Below are 20,016 nucleotides of genomic sequence, written 5' to 3' on the forward strand. Positions count from 1 at the left end.
CAAAGGCAGAAGAAGAACAAAATGGAGAAAGTTTACTTCTTCTTCCCAGAGCTCTCAGCGAGACTGTGAGAGAAGTTGACATCAATTGTTTTCATTTCACTGCCCGTTATCTAGTTCTTTCACCAAAACATTCCAGCTTGCTTCAGACTAGCACACCAACTCATTTGGGCTCTGCTGAGCACCAGAAGGTGCCTGCTGTGTTTGGTGGGTGCTGGCTGGACGTGTAGCTCTGGTAGGTCATCTTTAGGGCAGGTTGTCCTCCTGCTTCAAGAACACGGACGTGGATGAGATGATCAGCAATGAGGAGCATGGCTCCTCAAAGTCCCCTACAAACCCCTCCTCCCCACAGCTGGCACCAAGGCCACCATAGCTCCTCTCTCGGGTGACTTGGGGGTGGGTGGGCAGCGCTTAGCCCCACCAGGGGTGACAGTCCCCTCTCCTGCAGGTACATGATCATGCGGGAGTGCTGGCACGCCGTGCCCTCGCAGCGGCCCACCTTCAAGCAGCTGGTAGAAGACCTGGACAGGGTCCTCACCGTGACATCCACTGATGTGAGTGTGGTGGGGTGGGCACAGGGAGGGGGTTGCTCGTTCCCTGACGGGCGGCACCTAACACTGTTGCCCTGGCAGGAGTACCTGGACCTCTCGGTGCCCTTCGAGCAGTACTCACCGGCCGGCCAGGACACCCACAGCACCTGCTCCTCGGGGGACGACTCAGTCTTTGCACATGACCTGCTGCCTGACGAGCCCTGCCTGCCCAAGCACCCGCCCTGCAACGGTGTCATCCGGACGTGAGGACCTCCCCTGGACAGACAGACAGACAGACGGACAGACAGACGGCTGGGCAGGCAGGCAGAGTGCCCAGGGAGGCACGGATGCAGGGCACCGCGGGTGAGAGCCCAGTGAAGGATCTTCCAGTCGAACTGCGTGGTGCGCCCGGAGGTTCCTGTTGCTGTCGAGCTGTTCAGGGTCAAAAAAACACAACACAACAAAACAAGAATAATGACCTTTTTTGGGGTTGATTTTTTCCCTCCCACCCCCACCTCCTCCTCTCACCCCTTTTGGTTTGGCTTTTCTTTTTCCCATTGTTTGCTGTATCAAAAGTCAAGAAGCACTGTTTTGGCCTGAAGGAACTAATCTCTTGCCAAGATGATTTACCGTAGATGATTCTGATTTTTGGGTTTGTTGTTTTTGGGTTGGATTTGGGTTTGTTTTTTTTTTTATTATTATTATTATTTTGGGGTTGTTTTATTTTTGTTGATTTGGGGTTTTGTTTTTTTTTTTCAACCAAGCAGAATGTTGAACCTGGGAGGGGTTGTCCCTCCCAACCCTTCCCCTCTTGCGTTTCGAGTGCCAGAGTCACCGTTCTGTGCCTGCAATAAGAAGAACAGGAGAAAAAACAAGGACAAAAGACAGAAAAGAAGTGTAAAGAATGTAGGAGTTCTTTGCTTATGCAATCTGTACATGAACCTTTTTGGTGGAGCTGAACAGCCACGTTGCCTGCAGGGATTCATATATTTATAAAGAGGAAAAACAAAAGAAATATCTATATTTTTGTTGTCGTCGTTTTTATAGCTTCAGGATTGTGCTACCCAGCTGCAGAGAAGGAATCCTTTCAGTTTTTTTTTGGAAGAGGAAGAGAAGTAAAATGTAAATTGGCATGGAGAAAGGAAAAAAAAAAAAAAACACAGAAAAAGAATATATAGAGAATAAAAAGAGACAGTCAAGTCACCTGAAATGGCAGCGGTTTGGGCCAGGCTTGGTGGCCGCCAGCCCCTCCTCGCGATGGGCTGGGAGTGATGAAGCTGTGCCAACGTGGGACCAGACCCTGGGGACCAGCATCTTGCCCCTGCAAAGGAGATTGGCATCCATCTGAGAGCAGCAGGGGATTTGGCTCCTGAGTGTCATGGCATCCTGACTTTTTGGAAGAGTTGTTTTTTTGGGTAGGGGGGAAACCCAAATCGTGATTTTATTTTGGGGAGGGGGAGGGGAAACACCTCAAGAAAAAAACTCACTTTTGAAGAATAAAAAACCCTCCAAATCTCACTTTTAAGGGAGGAAAAAACCCAAAATCATACTTTTTGTGATTAAAAAAAACAAACCAAAAAAACAACAAAATCTCAATTTTGGTGGGGGGGAAAAAAATCTTCCAAATCTCAATTTTGAGGAAGAAAAAAAGTCCTCCAAATATCAATTTTGAGGAAGAAAAAAGTCCTCCAAACATCAATTTTGAGGAAGAAAAAAAGTCCTCCAAATCTTAATTTTGGGGAAGAAAAAAAATCCTCCAAATCTTAATTTTGGGGAAGGAAAAGAATCCTCCAAATCTGACTTTTGTGGGAAGAAAACTCCCCCAAATTTTACTTTTAGTGATTAAAAACCTCCCAAAATCTCACTTTTGGGGAAGAAAAATTCCTCTAAATCTGACTTTTGTGGGAAGAACCCCCCCAAAATCTCACTTTTGGGGAATAAAAAAAAAAACCAACAACAAAATCTTAGTGATTAAACCCCCCCCAAAATCTCAATTTGAGGGAAGAAAAAATCCTCCAAATCTCACTTTTGGGGAATGAAAAAAAAACAACAACAAAATCTTAGTGATTAAAAACCCCCCAAAATCTCAATTTTGGGGAAGAAAAAATCCTCCAAATCTCACTTTTGAGGAGGAAAAACCTCAAAAATCTTAATTTTAGGGATTAAAACCCCCCAAAGTCTCGCTTTTGGGGAAGAAAAAAACCTCCAAATCTCATTTTTGTGGGGAGAAAATTCCTCAAATCTTACTTCTGGTGGATAAAAAAAACCAACACCAAAATCTCACTTTTGGGGAAGAGAAAAAAATCCTCCAAATCTCCCTTTTGGGGAAGAAAAAAATCCTCCAAATCTCCCTTTTGGGGAAGAAAAAAATCCTCCAAATCTCATTTTTGAGGAAGAAAAAAATCCTCCAAATCTCATTTTTGGGGAAGAAAAAAAATCCTCCAAATCTCATTTTTGAGGAAGAAAAAAAATCCTCCAAATCTCATTTTTGAGGAAGAAAAAAAATCCTCCAAATCTCATTTTTGGGGAAGAAAAAAAATCCTCCAAATCTCATTTTTGGGGAAGAAAAAAAATCCTCCAAATCTCATTTTTGAGGAAGAAAAAAAATCCTCCAAATCTCATTTTTGGGGAAGAAAAAAAATCCTCCAAATCTCACTTTTGGGGAGGAACAAAATCCTTAAATTCTCACTTTTGGGAAAGAAATCCACCAAATCTCACTTTTGGGGAAGGCAAATCTTACTTATAGGGATTAAACCCCCCCTCAAAACCTCACTTTTGGGGATTAACCTCCCCCCCTCCCTCAAAAAACATCACTTTTTTTTTGGGTCTGGGTGTTTTTATTTGCCAAGAGTGAGCGAGAGAGGAGCATCTCCTCCAACCCCCACCCTTCAACCCCAGAGGCTTGGCTCCATCTCCGTGCAAGTGACTTGGGAGGAAGAAGTTACGGGTACCTGTAGGCAAGAGCCTTTAACTTATATCAAAAAGGTTTATTCCAGAGAATCTTCTGTACATAGCTATAAATATATCCTCTGTGTATATATATATATATATATATATATAAATAAATCTATTAAAACCAGGATAAAAAACTAAATGTATTATACTAATGCAACCTAAAGCAGAGAGAGAGAGACTCAACCATAAGAGCATCACAGTCTTAGAGGATATACTGATCTGGGTGACAAGAGAAGAGTTTGTTTGGTTTGTTTTGCTTTCCTGATGTTATTTTTGGGTTTGGGTTTTTTGGTTTTTTTTGTGTGTGTATTTCTTTGTTTTTTGACAGTTTTGTTTTAAAGATTGTACCTTGACCTGTATATTTGTAAAGTTATTTATAGACCTTAACCTATCTTGGAAGTAGACTTTTGCTGTAAACTTCAAATCTCACCGAGGTGGTTTGATCTTTTTGTTTTGTGTGTGTTTTTAAAGGGGGGTTTGGGTTTGGTTGATTTTTTTTCTCTATTGTCTTCTTTTTTTTGTTGTTGTTGTTGTTGTCATTTTGTTAATCTCTTTTTTTTTTGTGTGTGTGTGTGTGTGTGTTTGATGATTTTTTTTTCCTTTCTTTTTTTTTTCCTTGGTTGATTTTATTTTAACTTATTAAAATGGAGGAAAAAAAATTATATATTAAGGGGTTGGTTTTTTTTGGTTGTTGTTGTTGTTGCATTGATGGGAAATATTGAAAGAATGTATAGCTGTACAGTCTTTTAACAACAAATCACATCTAATGTTATAAATATATATATATATATATATATATGTATTCATTAAAGAAAATCTTAGTTTATCCTGGATTGCTGTCAGCTAAGGTAAGTTTATCTTTGTTTTGGAGGGGGAGGAAGAGGTTGGTTGATTGATTGATTGATTGATTTTCTTTTCACTCCATCACCAGGTGGTTAAACCAACCCAAAAAAAAAATCACTCTGATATGGGTCAAGAATTGGCACCATTCACCACCAGAGAGTGGTGGTGAATGGTGCCACATCCAGTTGGCAGCTGGTGCTAGTGGTGTGCCCCAGGGATCAAGTGCTGGACCCAGTCCTGGTCAATATCTTTGTTGATGATCTGGACCAGGGGATTGAGTCCAGCATCAGTAAGTTTGCAGGTGACACCAAGCTAGGAGCAGGTGTGGGTCTGTTGGAGGGTAGGAGAGCCCTGCAGAGGGACCTTGCCAGGCTGCATGGGTGGGCAGAGGCCAATGGGATGAGATTTAGCAAGGCCAAGTGCAAGGTTCTGCACTTTGGCCACAACAACCCCAAGCAGCACTACAGGCTGGGGACAGAGCCTGGCAAAAAGGGACCTGGGGGTGCTGGTAGTTAGTAGTTGAACATGAGCCAGCAGTGTGCCCAGGTGGCCAAGAGAGCCAATGGCATCCTGGCCTGCATCAGGAACAGTGTGGCCAGTGGGACGAGGGAGGTTATTCTGCCTCTGTACTCAGCACTGCTCAGGCCACACCTTGAGTGCTGTGTCCAGTTCTGGGCTCCTCAATTCAAGAGATGTTGAGGTGCTGGAAGGTGTCCAGAGGAGGGCAACAAAGCTGGTGAGGAGCCTGGAACACAAACCCTATGAGGAGAGGCTGAGGGAGCTGGGGGTGTGCAGCCTGCAGAAGAGGAGGCTCAGGGCAGAGCTCATTGCTGTCTACAGCTACCTGAAGGGAGGCTGTAGCCAGGTGGGGTTGGGCTCTTCTGCCAGGCAACCAGCAACAGAACAAGAGGACACAGTCTCAAGTTGTGCTGGGGGAGGTCTAGGCTGGATGTTAGGAGGAAGTTGTTGGCAGAGAGAGTGATTGGCATTGGAATGAGCTGCCCAGGGAGGTGGTGGAGTCACTGTTCCTGGAGGTGTTCAAGCAAAGCCTGGCTGAGGCACTTAGTGCCATGGTCTGGTTGACTGGACAGGGCTGGGTGCTAGGTTGGACTGGATGATCTTGGAGGTCTCTTCCAACCTGCTCAATTCTGTGATTCTATGATTCCATGAAAAAAGATTATTTGATTTTATTTTTTTTCATCTATTTTAGACCAGCCAGGGCCAAGAATTCTTCCAACAGTTTAACCACTGTGCATTAAAAGGAGTTGGGGTGTGTGTGTGTGTGTGTGTGTGTGTGTGTGTGTGTTTATTGTTGCTGTTTTCAAATGAAGGTCTTCTTGTGGTCAGGTTAATACCAAGTGTGCAGCAAAGCCACGTGTTGGCTTTGGATGAGGTGGGGGTGACTTTGCTTATTCTTTTCCCTCCCTTTTTGTTACTTCTTGGCCATTCCTGTTGGATTTTTGGGCTTTGGAACTGCCACCTGAGCTGAACAGCAGAGAGGAGGTGGCACTGTTTGTAATGTGCAATGGCCATGGGTAGGATTCTGTTGCATCCAAGGTTGGAACATGCTGCTGCTGCTGCTCTGGTTTCTTCTGTGCCAGGTAGCTCTTGAAAAGCACAGGAGGAAAACAAGGAATTTTAGCATGGATAAAGGGGGAGATTTGGGCTAGGCTGGGGTTTTTGTTTGGGTTTTTTCCTTCCTTTATTTCCCTTCTTTCTTTTTCTCCATCCTTTTTTCACCCCTCTGGTATAGGTGATCCTGCCCTGGAAGGGGGAGTTAGGCTAGATGACCTTTCAAGGTCCCTTCCAGCTCCTGACCTTCTGTGAGTCCTATTTCTCCCCTTTTTTTCCTCCCTTCCCTTTTTCACCCCCCTTCCTTTTTTTGCCCCACTTCCTTTTTCCCCCCTCCTTCCTTTTTCCTCCCCCTTCCTTCTCCCCCTTTTTATCCCACTTCCTTTTTCTCCCCTTTTATCCCCCCTCCTTTTTATCTCCCCTTTCTTCCCCCCCTTTCTTCCCCCTTTTTTGTTTCCCCTTCTTCCCCCCCCTTCCTTTCCCACTTCTTCCTTTTTTCCCCCCCTTCCTTTTTTCCCTCTTTCCCCCCCTTCTTTCCCCTCACTTCCTTCCCCCTCCTGCCTTTCCCACTTCTTCCTTTTTTTGCCCCTTTCCTTTCCCCCCTCTTCCTTTTTTCCCCTTTCCCCCTTCTTTCCCCTCCCTTCCTTCTCCCTCCTTCCTTTTTCCCCCCTTTTTTTGTCCCTTCTTTTCCCCCCCTTCCTTTTTATCCCTCTTCCTTCCCCCCTCCTTCCTTTTTTCCTCCTTTCTTTTTTGCCCCACTTTTCCCCCTCCCTTTTCCCCTCCCTTCCTTTCCACCCCCCCCTTCCTATCTTTTCCTCTTCCTTTTTTAACTCCCACCTAAGGTTGTAAAGATTTTTTTTTCCTATTTCTTTTTTTCTGGGTGGGTTTTTTGCTTGTTTGGTGTTGAAGTTTTTGCTTGCTTCATGATTTTGGGCATTTTTTGTTTGTTCATTTTGCTTGGTTTTAGCCTTTTTTTAAAAGTGGTGGTGGTGGTGTTCTTTGCTTTGAGGTTTGGAGTACTTTTTTTCCCCTCTTTTTTTAATCCAGAAGATTTTTCTCTGCTACCACGAAGAAGAAAGGCAAACTGCATCCTGAAATTCTTTCTTCCCATTCTTTTTCTGCCTTTTTTTTCCTCCCCCCTCCCTTCTCTGGTACACAGTTTGTAAGCCACCTCTCAGAACAACAGGATGACAGCATCTCATTTTCAGCTGCTTTAGGGTAGGGTGTCCCTGCCCATAGCAGGGGGGTTGGAACTAGATGATCCTTGTGGTCCCTTCCAACCCTGACTGATTGATTCTATGATTCTATGATGATTTCTTTATCTTAGAGCCACAAAAACCCCTACCTTAAAAAGAAATCATTTCTAGTTTGAGATTACTCCAATGGAAGTCTTCAGAAAGTAGATTTCTAGAGCTTATTTTTATGTTCCCTCTTGTTGTAATTAAAAGAAATGAAATTTGAGGGGGGGAGGGAGTGGGGGGTCTATTTTCTTACAAGATGCCTGCTAATTGTGTACATTCCAACTACTCAAAAGCCTGTACTGAGCAAAGAGAATGAATGTACAAAACTGTGTGCATGATTTCAACTGTTACTAGATATTATAAATATATATATATATATAATTTATTGAGTTTTTACAAGATGTATCTGGTGTAGACTTGTTGACTTTTAACATTTCTTATTTGATGCTTATATAGTTTTATAGCCTGGACTATTATCTTTAAAAGCTTAAAAGAAAAGGACCCCCCAAAAAAAAAACACACCCTAAAACCCACATTAAAAGTTCCAATTTTGTTACATTTTTATACTGGTCCAACCCCCAAAGTGTGATTTATTTTTTTGGGGGGGTGGGATTTGGGTTTTTCTTTTGGTTGCTTTATTTGAATCCTGTCTCTTCTGTGCCTGATGGCTGCAGCTGTTTGAAGGTGTGAGGTGAACGCTGAAGGAATCTGTTCTGCTTTTCTTAACACAGCAAAACTTTGACAGAAGTAATAATAATAATAATAATAATAATAATAATAAACAAACTCTTATATTTCTTTTTCTGGGGAGGAGTGGTTCTGCCCACTTGTGAACAGGGGGATCCTTTGCAAACACCAAGGCTGTGAGATTTTGTAGTGCCAGGAGGGTTGATTTTTTTAATGGTCCTGCATTTGTGAGTCCTGGCCAGCACAGGTTTTATATGCCTAATAAATTTATAACAACTTTGGTTTAAAGGCAGTATTGTCATTTCTTTGCTGGTGGGGGTATTTATACCCACCCAAGCCACTCTGGTTGTGCAGCTCTGAACCCCTGGTCTTACGCAGAGTTATGCTGCAGAGCACAGGAGCAGGAATTGGAACCAGAGAATCCTAGGAGGGTTTGGGTTGGAAGGGACCTTCAACATCATCCAGTTCTAACCCCCCTGCCATAGGCAGGGGCATTCTCCAATGGACCAGCTTGCTCAAAGCCTCATCCAATCTGGCCCTGAGGTGGGAGGGGATATCTACAACCTCCCTGGGCAACCTGTTCCAGTGTCTCACCACCCTTACTGAAAAGAATTTCTTCCTAATCTCCAGCCTGAATCTCCCCTCTTCCAGCTCAATGCCACTCCCCTCTCATCACTACATGCCCTTGTAAAACGTCCCTCCCTACCCTTCCTGCAGCCCTCTCAGGTACTGCAAGGCTGCTCTAAAGTCTCCCTGGAAGCTTCTGCAGGCTGAACAGCCCCAACTCTCTACCTGTCCCCACAGGGGCAGTGCTCCTGCCTTCACACCATCTTCATGGCCTCTGGACTTGCTCCAGCAGCTTGATGTCCTTCTCGTGCTGATTAAGCCTCGCTCACGGCACCTCTGTTACGGATTCCATCCAAACCAGGATGTCTTCCAGCACGGTGGTGATTGATGCCTGTGACGTTGCTCTCAGTGCCACAGATGCTGTTGGATGTGCATGATCCATCAAAGGAACCCATCACTAGAAAGGGGAAGGAAGAGGACACCCAGTGCCTGGTGGAAAGGGTGACAGTGACCTCAATCTGCCCAGCTCCCAAGGAGCAAGAGGAGACCAAGTCTGGTTTGGCTTTGTGGGGCTTAAGTGAGGGAGCTCAGTAAATCACAGTATCACAGTATCACACAGTATCATCAGGGTTGGAAGAGACCTCACAGATCATCAAGTCCAACCCTTTACCACAGAGCTCAAGGCTAGACCATGGCACCAAGTGCCAAGTCCAACCTTGCCTTGAAGTGCCCCAGGGACGGTGACTCCACCACCTCCCCGGGCAGCCCATTCCAGTGTCCAAATCCAGAGCAGCTGAGGAAGCTGGGGTCGTTCAGCCTGGAGAAAAGGAGCCTGAGGGGAGACCTCTCTACAACTACCTGAAAGGAGGCTGGGGTCAGGGGAGAATTGGTCTCTTCTTCCTAGTACCAAGTGATATGAGGAGAGGAAATGGCTTCAAGTAGTCCCAGGGCAGGTTTAGGTTGGACATTAGAAGAAACTTCTTCCATGAAAGGGATCTCAAAAACTGGAACAGGCTGCCCAGGGAGGTGGTGGAATCCTCATGCCTGGAGGTGTTTCAAAGAGGCAGAGTTGTGGTGCTGAGGGCCATGGTTTAGCACCAGCCTTGGTGGAATTAGAGAATGGTTGTGCTTGGTGGTCTTATGTGGCTTTTCCAACCAAAGCAATCCTGTGATTCCATGATCCTGTGGCATGGTGCTGAAGATGTGGTGCACCATTTCCCATGAGGTCCTGGGAAGCAGGAGCAGGATGGGTTGTCCTGCAGCCAGCTGCAGCACGTAGCACGCAGATGCTTTATAGCTGCCCAAAATAAAGCTCTGCAAGCACACAGAGATCAGAGATTACAGGAGTCTAAGTCTGAAAGAGGCAAGTCTGTGTCGTGGCGCAGTGGCTGACCCATGCATGGAGCTGGTGTGATGTTTGCTTTCCCTCCTGGCTTTCATGATGTCATTCTTCCCCTGCTGACCTTCACCCGCAGCAGTGTTTGCCTGTGGCTTGGGGAGGAGGAGGAGGTATTTCACTGGGACTGCCCTGCAGTGCAGCCAGTTCTCAGCTGAGGATGAAGCTCTGACTGCCGTCTCTGATGCTCACTGAACACTGTCCAAAACCACCCCGAGGCAGCTCCTGGCTTGGGCTGCATCCTTGAGTCCCACCTCTGGTCATCCTCCCCTTCGGGGGCCACAGCTTTCCACCCAGCCAGTGCCCTTTCCTGATGAAAGAGTTATTTTTCAAAGCAAAGCAAATGTCCTTTTGCCTCTGTGGGTGACTACACCAAGAGGACCTCGCACTGGCTGCCATGACCTGTTCCATAGCAGCCTTCAAACAAATGAGTGAAGCTGTTGATTTTCTTTTCTTCATGTGTTCCCACTGGTCATGGCTCCCTGGTGAGACAGGCAGGGCTTGACTAAAGACAAGTGCAAAGCCCTGCAGGTGTCAAAAGGGGATGGCAGCTACAAGTATAACAGCAAAGTTTCCTGGTGGCTGCTGCCACCTAAAACTCTTCAAGGAGGTGTCTCCTGCTAGTGGAGTCCTCTGAGCCAATTAATCCCTCCCAGAGGCTGCTGCAGAAAGGGAATAAGGGGAGATGGGTCGTGCTGATATGAAAAAGGAATATCAAAGGTGAGTGATGGGTCTGCTCAACACCAGAGAGCTACCAGCAATGGGAGGATGTGAGGGAATGGCCAGAGGACACACCAGGAGTCATAGAAACATAGCATTGTTTGGGCTGGAGAAAACCTCTAAGCTCATCCATCCAATCATCAACCCAGCACTACCATGGCCATTAACCATGTCCACAAGTGCCACCTCCACACACTTCTTGAACACCTCTAAGGACAGTGACTCTACCACCTCCCTGGGCAGCCTGCTCCATAAAGTGGAACAGGCCCATGGGCTCAGCAAGAGACAGGGAAAGGATTTGTCACTCTTGCCTGTACTCTCTTCTTCCTCCACCTTCTCATCCATGCTAGCTCCAAGCATGGTCTCACTTTCTCATGCTGCTGATTTAGCCTCTTAGTTTCATCACCATCACATTGGTTTTCACAAGGGTGTAGGCACAATGTCAAGCAGCAGATCCATCATGCCCTGCCCCAACAAGATCATTATCTATAACCAGGAAAGAAATCAGAGTCCTAGTGCATGGTGACAGAATCAGCACTGAGCCCTGCAAGGACATCTGTGCCCATAGGCACCACTGCGTGATCAGCTCTCCTGGCTGCTGCCTACCAAAGACCAGACCATAACCACTGCACCTGTCCCAGGCCCTCCTGGAGAGGGTCTGGCAGCATGCAGGAGCTGGGGACGGGGAAGGAAAGTACACAAGCAGAAGGAAGAGATCTTAGCAAACCTGCAGGTGGGATTGGCTCAAGAATGAAGCTATGAGGCCCAAACTCTACTTGCATCACTCACCAACCATGGCTAGCTCCAGCTTCCTCACCAGTGCAGGCAAAAGTGGCTTTGCCATCAAGGAAGGAGAAAGGATCCCAGCTGCAAGCAGGGAGCAGGGAGAAGGAGCAGAGTTAGGAGCATCTTTCAACCAAGGGCTAGGTTCAAATAGGCGCTGGGCATGCAACCTGAGCCATGAAAGCATGTTCAGCACCAGCAGCCCTGGGTACCTCCATGCCACTGGGCTGTGCTGCCTATGGATCCAGCCAGAAAACCAGAGTGAAACAGAACACCAAAGCCAAGCTAAACCCAGCACTGGGCAGAACAAGATGACACCATGGATGACCACCACTCAGCCCCAAGGGTGGTAATGCCCCTGCCCAGCTGTTACTAGTGGCATTTAGCTAAATGCCATCACACTCACCTCTGGGGCTGCATCACCACCCTCAGAAAGGTTGTGGAATCTCCACCTCTAGAGTCATTCCAAACCCACCTTGAAGTGTTCCTGCATGACCTTCTCTAGGTGACCCTGACTTGGCAGGGGGGTTGGACTCAATGATTTCCAGAGGTCCCTTCCAGCTCCTGACATTCTGTGATGCTGTAAGAAGCCTGAGCTAGCAGGAGCCCTTAGGTGCCAAATCACTGTCATGCAGATCCCCACGCTCAGCTTTCCCTCTTTGAGAGTGACTCTGATGGCATTGTCAGGAATTAGGTCTGCCAAAGCAAGGCTGTCACTGGGTGCTCAGAAACCAGAAAGGTGAGCACTGCACTCATCACAGCATTACAAGGCTGTGTGGTGCAGAAAGAGTCATAACTTCTCCATCAGCCCTGGGCTTAAATACAGGAGTGAGGACATTTTTACAAGGTAGAGAGAGGGCAAGAAGTTATTGGCAGAAGGGTGGTTCTGAGGGGACACAATGTGAAAGAATGCTGCTTGGTTGACCAAGAGGTCATTCATTCTTCTGAAGGCACCACAATCCTCCTGGAGTTGCTACCAGCTCCTGTTTGCCTTACCCATACTGGTCCATTGTGTAGACGTTATGAACTGGAAAGGACAAGGAGAGTGGGCAGCTCTCCAAAAGGGAGACACTCACACACTGTACTGTGTCCACTTCTAGTACCCCTAGCATAAAAGGGACATGGAGCTTCTGGAGTGGGTCCAGAGGAGGCCACAAAGATGAGGTCTTCAAGAAAAGCCTGGATGAGGCACTCAGTGCTATGGTCTAATTGACTGGACAGGGCTGGGTGCTAGGTTGGACTGGATGATCTTGGAGGTCTCTTCCAACCTGGTTGATTCTATGATTCTATGATTCTACGATCAGAGAGATGGAGAACCTCTCCTATGGGGACATACTGGGAGAATTGGGGATCTTCAGCCAGGAGAAAAGAAGGTTCCAAAGAGACCTTAGAGGTCCTGTAATGGTCCATCTGTGGGGCTGCAGAGGCAGTGAGGGACACTGCTCCATGGTGCCCATCTGCAGAGATGGCAGGAGAGGAAATCAGCAGAGAGACTTGGAGACCTACTTGAAAGCTGGCACCCAGCACATGAAGTGGGCTACAAGAAAGCTGGGGAGGGACTTTTCAGAAGGGCTTGCAGTGACAGGATGAGAGGCAGTGGCTTTGAGCTGGAAGAGAGGAGAATTAGACTGGAGATTAGGAAGAAATTCTTTCCAGTGAGAACAGTGAGATGCTGGAACAAGTTGCCCAGGAAGGTTGTGGATGCTCCCTCTCTGCTCAAGCCCACGTTGGATGAGGCCTTGAGCAAGCTAGTGCAGTGGAGGATGTCCCTGCTCATGGCAGGGGCATTGGAACAAGATGATCCCTTCCAACCCAAACCATTCTATGAATCTATGAATCTTCATCCCTGAAGTCACTAGAAGCCATGCAACAGGCCATCATTTTAGTTGTTGGGCAAAAGCTCCCTCAAAGCCAGGGAAGGTTTGCTTGTGTGGGAGGGGCTGGAGAAGGAAGGAGTTTGTACATGTGTGAGCACGTAGAAGAGGCAAGAAAAGCAGCTGCAAAGCAGCTGTTTATGCAACATTAACGTTGAGAAATGAAGCAGTCAAGCTACACAGTGTCAGGGTTGAATGCTCAGCTTTAGTGTTGCCTCCTCGTATTGAGTTGCACCAGAGGAGGTTTAGGTTGGACATTAGAAGAAACTTCTTCCCTGAAGGGGTTCTCAAAGGTTGAAACAAGCGGCCCAGAGAGGTGTTGAAAAGAGGCAGAGCTATGATTCTGAGGGCCATGGTTCAGCACCAGCCTTGGTAGAGTTAGAGAATGGTTGGACTTGATCTGAAAGGGCTTTTCCAACCAAAACAGCTCTGTGATTCTATGAAGTGTGAGTAATGGTGAGTTTGCTCATCTCTAAGACATACCATAGCTGAGGCAATCTGTGCCCAGGTAAGCACAGCCCCACAGAGCCCACAGCATCCCTCGGGGTTCAGCTGTGCCCAGGTATGCACAGCCCCACAGAGCCCACAGCATCTCTCGGGGTTCAGCTGTGCCCAGGTAAGCACAGCCCCACAGAGCCCACAGCATCCCTCGGGGTTCAGCTGTGCCCAGGTATGCACAGCCCCACAGAGCCCTCAGCATCCCTCAGGATGCAGCTGTGCCCAGGTAAGCACAGCCCCACAGAGCCCACAGCATCCCTCAGGATTCAGCTGTGCCCAGGTAAGCACAGCCCCACAGAGCCCTCAGCATCCCTCAGGATTCAGCTGTGCCCAGGTATGCACAGCCCCACAGAGCCCACAGCATCTCTCGAGGTTCAGCTGTGCCCAGGTAAGCACAGCCCCACAGAGCCCACATCATCCCTCAGGATGCAGCTGTGCCCAGGTAAGCACAGCCCCACAGAGCCCTCAGCATCCCTCAGGATTCAGCTGTGCCCAGGTAAGCACAGCCCCACAGAGCCCACATCATCCCTCAGGATTCAGCTGTGCCCAGGTATGCACAGCCCCACAGAGCCCACAGCATCTCTCGAGGTTCAGCTGTGCCCAGGTAAGCACAGCCCCACAGAACCCACATCATCCCTCAGGATGCAGCTGTGCCCAGGTAAGCACAGCCCCACAGAGCCCTCAGCATCCCTCAGGATTCAGCTGTGCCCAGGTATGCACAGCCCCACAGAGCCCTCAGCATCCCTCAGGATTCAGCTGTGCCCAGGTATGCACAGCCCCACAGAGCCCTCAGCATCCCTCAGGATTCAGCTGTGCCCAGGTAAGCACAGCCCCACAGAGCCCACAGCATCCCTCAGGATGCAGCTGTGCCCAGGTAAGCACAGCCCCACAGAGCCCACATCATCCCTCAGGATGCAGCTGTGCCCAGGTAAGCACAGCCCCACAGAGCCCACAGCATCCCTCAGGATGCAGCTGTGCCCAGATATGCACAGCCCCACAGAGCTTCTGGTGAAGCTTTTTCCTCCCTTTGAGAAATCAGTAGCTGTGGCTACAAAGGGGCAGATCTTCCACATCCCTGTGCCTTTTGAACTTTCCATATAACTCCAAACAATCCAACCCAGTGCTGACCTGACCTGTGTTAGTTTTCCTCTGCTGGATGTCTGAGTGTCTCGCTTGGCTCAGAAAAGGGATGGACCTCTCATTGCAAACAACTGCTAATGACAGGGACTGAAACCTAAACTTTGTCCCAGCCCCAGAGGAGCCAATGGCTCACATGAAATAGCAGATGGGGTGAAACAGCTCAGCTCAGCTCGATTGTACCTTTGGCAGGTTCCTCTGCAGAGTGCATGCATGAGCAAGACGCAGTCAAGACAGAGGAAACCAAATATCACCAAGCTCTCACTAGCACTTGAGGGATGTAACCTACACCATGCATCTTACCTTGAAGTTAAGGCACTAGTGAAGTAGATTTCAAGTAGAACACCTCCTGTGTAGAGAGTGGGAATATCAGACCTCTTTGAGAGCACTGGACCACTGAAACAGGCTGCCCAGAGAGGCTGTGAAGCCTCCTTCTCTGGAGGCATTGCAGTAGGATGCCCAGGGAGGTGGTGCAGTCACCATCCCTGGAGGGGTTCAAGAAACCTGTGGACATGGCACTTCAGGACATGGTTTAATTGCCATGGTGGTCTCAGGTTGATGACTGGACTCAATGACCTTGGAGGTCCTTTCCAACCCAAACAATCTGATGATTCTATGACTTTCAAAACCCACCTGGATGTGTTCCTGTGCAGCCTGGTCTAGGAGAACCTGTGCTGAGAGTTGGACTAGATGATCTCCAGAGTTCCCTTCCAATGCAGTACAATACAAGATTGCTTCATTAAGCTTCTGGGATATGGGATAGGGGTTTCTTGGTGGGGTTGTTTTTTTTTCATCATCACTCTATTTTCATATCCTAAAGGTGCTGAAGCAAGAGAGACCTTTGCAAACACGGTAGAGTAAGAGCAATGCAGGGTGAAGGAAGAGAGTGAGTTGCAGTCACATTTCCCAGCTACACAGGGGTAAACACAGTCCAGAGGCAAGAGGAGATTGTCAGATCTCTGTGTCATCTTTTAGGATAGTGCCAAAGCTGCCAAACCTGAGGGATGAGTTGCTTGAGATGCTGGAGCTAAGGTGAGTATGTCCAGGAGGGCTGAGAGGCTCCCAGTGTAGTGCAAATTAAAGCAATAACTTCATGAGCTATCTGATGAGACATGCAGCAGGAGCCCTAGGAGCCAGGGCATGAAGACCACACTATCATGCAGTGGAAGATGAGCTTCTGGGCTCCTCAACCTTACCTGGGTGAGGTGGCAGAGGTTTTTTGCTTGGTTGGTTTGTTTTGCTTTATTCCTGACCACTCCCTTAAAAACTATAAGAATTAGAGGCCAAAAAAAAAAAAAAAAAAGGTATTTTACTACTGCCAAGAAAAGGTGAATTTAGCTTGGTTCACCTTCAAATGCTCAGGTCTGAACCTTCTTGCCTTTTGTTTCCTTGCAGGCGTTTTTCTGCCTGCCATCACAGCTCACACTGCTCAGTGATTGCCCCAGAAAGCCAAATGCTGCCCTTCCAGCTACCAAGTGGACACAGTTTATCCCATTGACCCCACATCCAGCCAACCCAATCAGCTCTCTCAAGCCCCAGAAAGGAAAGCCCCAGAAGCAGCATTTCAAAGGCTTGGGCTCATCCCAGCAGTTTTGTTTTGTTGTTTGGTTGGGTTTTGTTCTTTACCCTGCAGTTCTGCTGCATCTGTGACTCTTAGGCTGGAGTACACCAACTGCATCCAGCTGCCCTGGAGCCAGGGCTTTACCTCTGCTGGTTGCCCATAAACCCAGTTGTTCTGTGGGAACATCTGCTCCTTTGTGCTCCTCCCAAGCACCCCACACACTCCTCAGAAATGTCTCTTTCTGCAGCTCTGGCTGCTTTGTTTTTTGCCAGCAGCAGTGTACATGCTTGACAGGCTACAAAAACCTATTGAACAGGAGGGAAGTGAGTGCCTCAGAAATGGTTCTGACTGAAGGAGAGAGAGGAGCAAACCAGCATCAGGCTGCTGCTGGGAACCTGGGTTTTGTGGTTGAATTTCTAAGAACCATTTACAGCTCTTCTTCACAACTGTAAAATCTAAACCACCACATCCTAGACTGGTGTGGGTTGGAAGAGACCTTCAAGCAACAGAACGAGGGGACACAGTCTCAAGTTGTGCCATGGGAGGTCTAGGTTGGATGTTAGGAGGAAGTTCTTGCCAGAGAGAATGATTGGCTTTGGAATAGGCTGCCCAGGGAGATTAGGAAAGGTTTCTCTCCTGAGTGGTCAGGCATTAAAACAGGTTGTTCAGGGAGGTGGTGGAGTCATCATCCCTGGAGGGGTTCAAGAAACCTGTGGACATGGTGCTTTGGGACATGGTTTAATGGCCATGGTGGCCTTGGGGCGATGGTTGGATCCAATGATCCTAGAGGTCTTTCCCAGAGTTAATGACTCTGTGATTCTGTGTCATGCAGGATGCTCTCTGGCTTCCCTTGTACCAGAGTGGTAATACTGAAATTGCAACCAAGAACCAGAGTGAGCAGATGATAACTTCTGTCTAGGTACAGGCTGATGATGAATATAGGGACCCTTGTGTCTGCAGAATCAGAGAACTGCTTAGGCTGGAAAAGACCTTTAAGATCATCAACCATGTTTGCCTTAGAGCTTAGCAAAACAATTTTCAAGGTCCACTCTCCTGACTGAAGCTGGAAGATGGCTCAAGGCCCTTAGAGGTGTCTGCCTTGCACTCAGGCCAGCAGAAGCAAGGAATGAGAGGCTGAGCACACACTTCTCAGGTCCTCACTTTATGCCCATGGGTGGGGGGCTTTGGGCAGGGGTCCTTGGATGGTGAAGATGGCCTTCACTATCTTAATGCCTGCATCCCACCTGCTCTAATGTTGGGAGAAGAACTGAGGGAGCAGCAAGTTGTTGTCTCAGCTGCTCTGCTGTCCCCACTAAGGAGGCTGGTGAGCTAGGTGGGTGAACGCTCTCCTCTCCAACCAAGTCCTTAGTGAAAGAGGTTGGCAACTGCAGCTCTAAGGAGGGCAGGCACCAGCTCCAGGTGAATCAGTTGTGCACGTTTTGCTTGTCTGGAGCTGCAGATTTTGTCTGTGGTGGAAAAGTTCATCTTAGCAAATGTATTCGTTAGCCTGATTAGATCAACGCCGCCGCAACATTCAGCCTCGCTTTGCCTTTGGCAGCAGCAAGGACAGCTGGGCAAAGCAAGGCTGAACGTGGTGCTAGTTAAGGCATGTCAGATAATGAGCTTTCCAAGGCCAGGCACTCTCCCACAACAGAGAAGCCATAGCAAAGCAGCCAGGTTTGGTGGTCACTGAAGGAATCAGTCTTTCTGAGGCTGCCTATATGGAGCGGGCCAGTATCCACCCCTGATGGAGCTTCCTGTAGCAGGGACCTTGCTACATAATGGCATCTGACATCAATCACAGGGTCACACAATGTCAGGGGCCTGAAGGGACCTCAAAAGATCATCCAAACCAACCCTCCTGCCAGAGCAGGATCACCTAGAGCAGATCACACAGACCCACATCCAGGTGGGTCTTGAAAAGCTCCAGAGAGAGAGACTCCACAACCCTCCTGGGCAGCCTGATCCAGTGTTCTGTCACCCTCACAGTGAAAAAATTCCTCCTCATGTATCCCTGCAACTCCACCTTCCACCCATTGCCCCTTGTCACTGGGCATCACCCAGCAGAGGCTGGCTGAACCAGAGAAGAGCCTGAACAAGCCCTGCAGCACCATTCTGCATGCTCCCAGTAAGGTTTGAAATATGAAACTGGGCATTGCTGGGAGCTTGAGTCTGTCTGGGAAGCTCCTGAAGGTTGGTTTCCAGCTAACCAGAAAGGTATTTCTGCTACAAAAGGCCTTTTTGGCACCAGAAGAGTGTGTCCATGCACTTCATAGAATCAGAGAATGGTAAGGATTGGAAGGGACCTCAGGATGCCATCCAGTCCACCCCCCCTGCCAAAGCAGGATCACCAAGGGCAGGTCACACAGGAACACATTCAGGTGGAAAGTCTGCAGAGAAGGAGGCTCCCACAACCTCTGGGCAGCCTGCTCCAGAGTTCCAGCATCCCTCTTACCACAGCTGCACTCACAAGCACAGACCTCATCTCTGTGCACTTCCCCAGACCCAGAGGCAGCCCAGTTTCCATCAAACTGCTCTCCTTCCACTCTGCTCCTGCTTTCTGAGGGCTGAAGTGATGAAGATTTCAGTTGCAAAGGCTGTCTTACATTATTCCTGTAAAAACCATTCTGCCTTGCACCCTCCTCATCTCTAGAGGTCACAGACACTGTGTCTGTGCAAGCAGGTTATTGATAAGGTGCACATGCTCTAGCTGAGCATCCAAGCCATAAAGGACATACAGAGAGACATAAAAGCTCACAACAGAGCACTGTTGCAGCAAAGAAACTGTTCTTCAGCCAGGATCAGCACAGCTGGCCAACACAGCAGCAGATCAGCACTGAACATCACAAGCATTTGGGCTTCACCTAGTGAGCTACAGACCATGCAAAGCCAACTCTGCCAATGCATGGGCCAGCATCAGCGGGTCTCTGAAGGCTGCTGGCACCATCTGAACTACATCTAGATAAGCTCAGCTATCATGCTTCAGGACATGGGCACCACTGACACGTTCTCCAGCTGTAATTCAGTGCAGCTGATGGCAGTTGGAATTGTCCTGCACTGACTCTCTCCCACCAGAGGCTTCCTGAGCCCATGGGAGCTCTTTCCTCAGAAGCTTAGCCAGTCTTTCTGGTTTGCTTTGCTTTGCTTTGCCATAGTGGAACAGAGCAGCTGGTAGGGCTGCTTTTCAGTCTCTTTTCAGTGGTGCCCTGAGCTGCAGGCATCCCCCCTGACCCCCACCACTCTATGACTCTACTCCAGCTGCCTGACTCCCACCCAGATGCCTGGTAGGAGAACTCTACCACGGGAGCACACATGAAAGGTAACACGTCAGAAAGATTTGCCCTGGCATGAGCAAAAGCCTGGGAGCTGCTGCTGCAAACAGCTTGGGCCAACAGACTTCATGAAAAAAAGCCTGTGCAGCAGAAATTTCCTTCCCCTTGTGGTCAAGAGGCATTTCTAACAGCATTTCAACCTCCTCTGCCAGCTCAGGTGCTCTTCTGGGTCCCCTCAGCAGATCTGCACACTGCATAGATACACCTGGGTTAGTGCTCTCTGCTACCTTCATTTTAAAGATGACTGACTGAAACATGGGCTAGACTAGATAGGATAAGACTGGCATGAGAAGCCTCAGGTTGCACCAGGGTGGGCTGTTTGT

The 20,016-nt window shown here is 48.2% G+C and overlaps 1 protein-coding gene across 5 annotated transcripts in view; it reads left to right on the plus strand.

The window, feature by feature from the left end:
* The window catches only part of FGFR3 (fibroblast growth factor receptor 3), a 62,989-nt gene extending 61,965 nt beyond the window's left edge, over nt 1–1,024 (plus strand). For all 5 annotated transcript variants that reach the window (XM_064151553.1, XM_064151552.1, XM_064151549.1 and 2 more), the window contains 2 exons: nt 446–551; nt 630–1,024. In XM_064151553.1, coding sequence (XP_064007623.1) covers nt 446–551; nt 630–794 — 271 coding nt within the window. In that variant the 3' untranslated portion in view covers nt 795–1,024. The remainder of the gene's footprint in view (nt 1–445; nt 552–629) is intronic.
* Nucleotides 1,025–20,016: the final 18,992 nt, after the last annotated feature.

The sequence above is a fragment of the Pogoniulus pusillus genome, chromosome 11, assembly GCF_015220805.1.
Source record: "Pogoniulus pusillus isolate bPogPus1 chromosome 11, bPogPus1.pri, whole genome shotgun sequence".
Classification (NCBI taxonomy): domain Eukaryota; kingdom Metazoa; phylum Chordata; class Aves; order Piciformes; family Lybiidae; genus Pogoniulus; species Pogoniulus pusillus.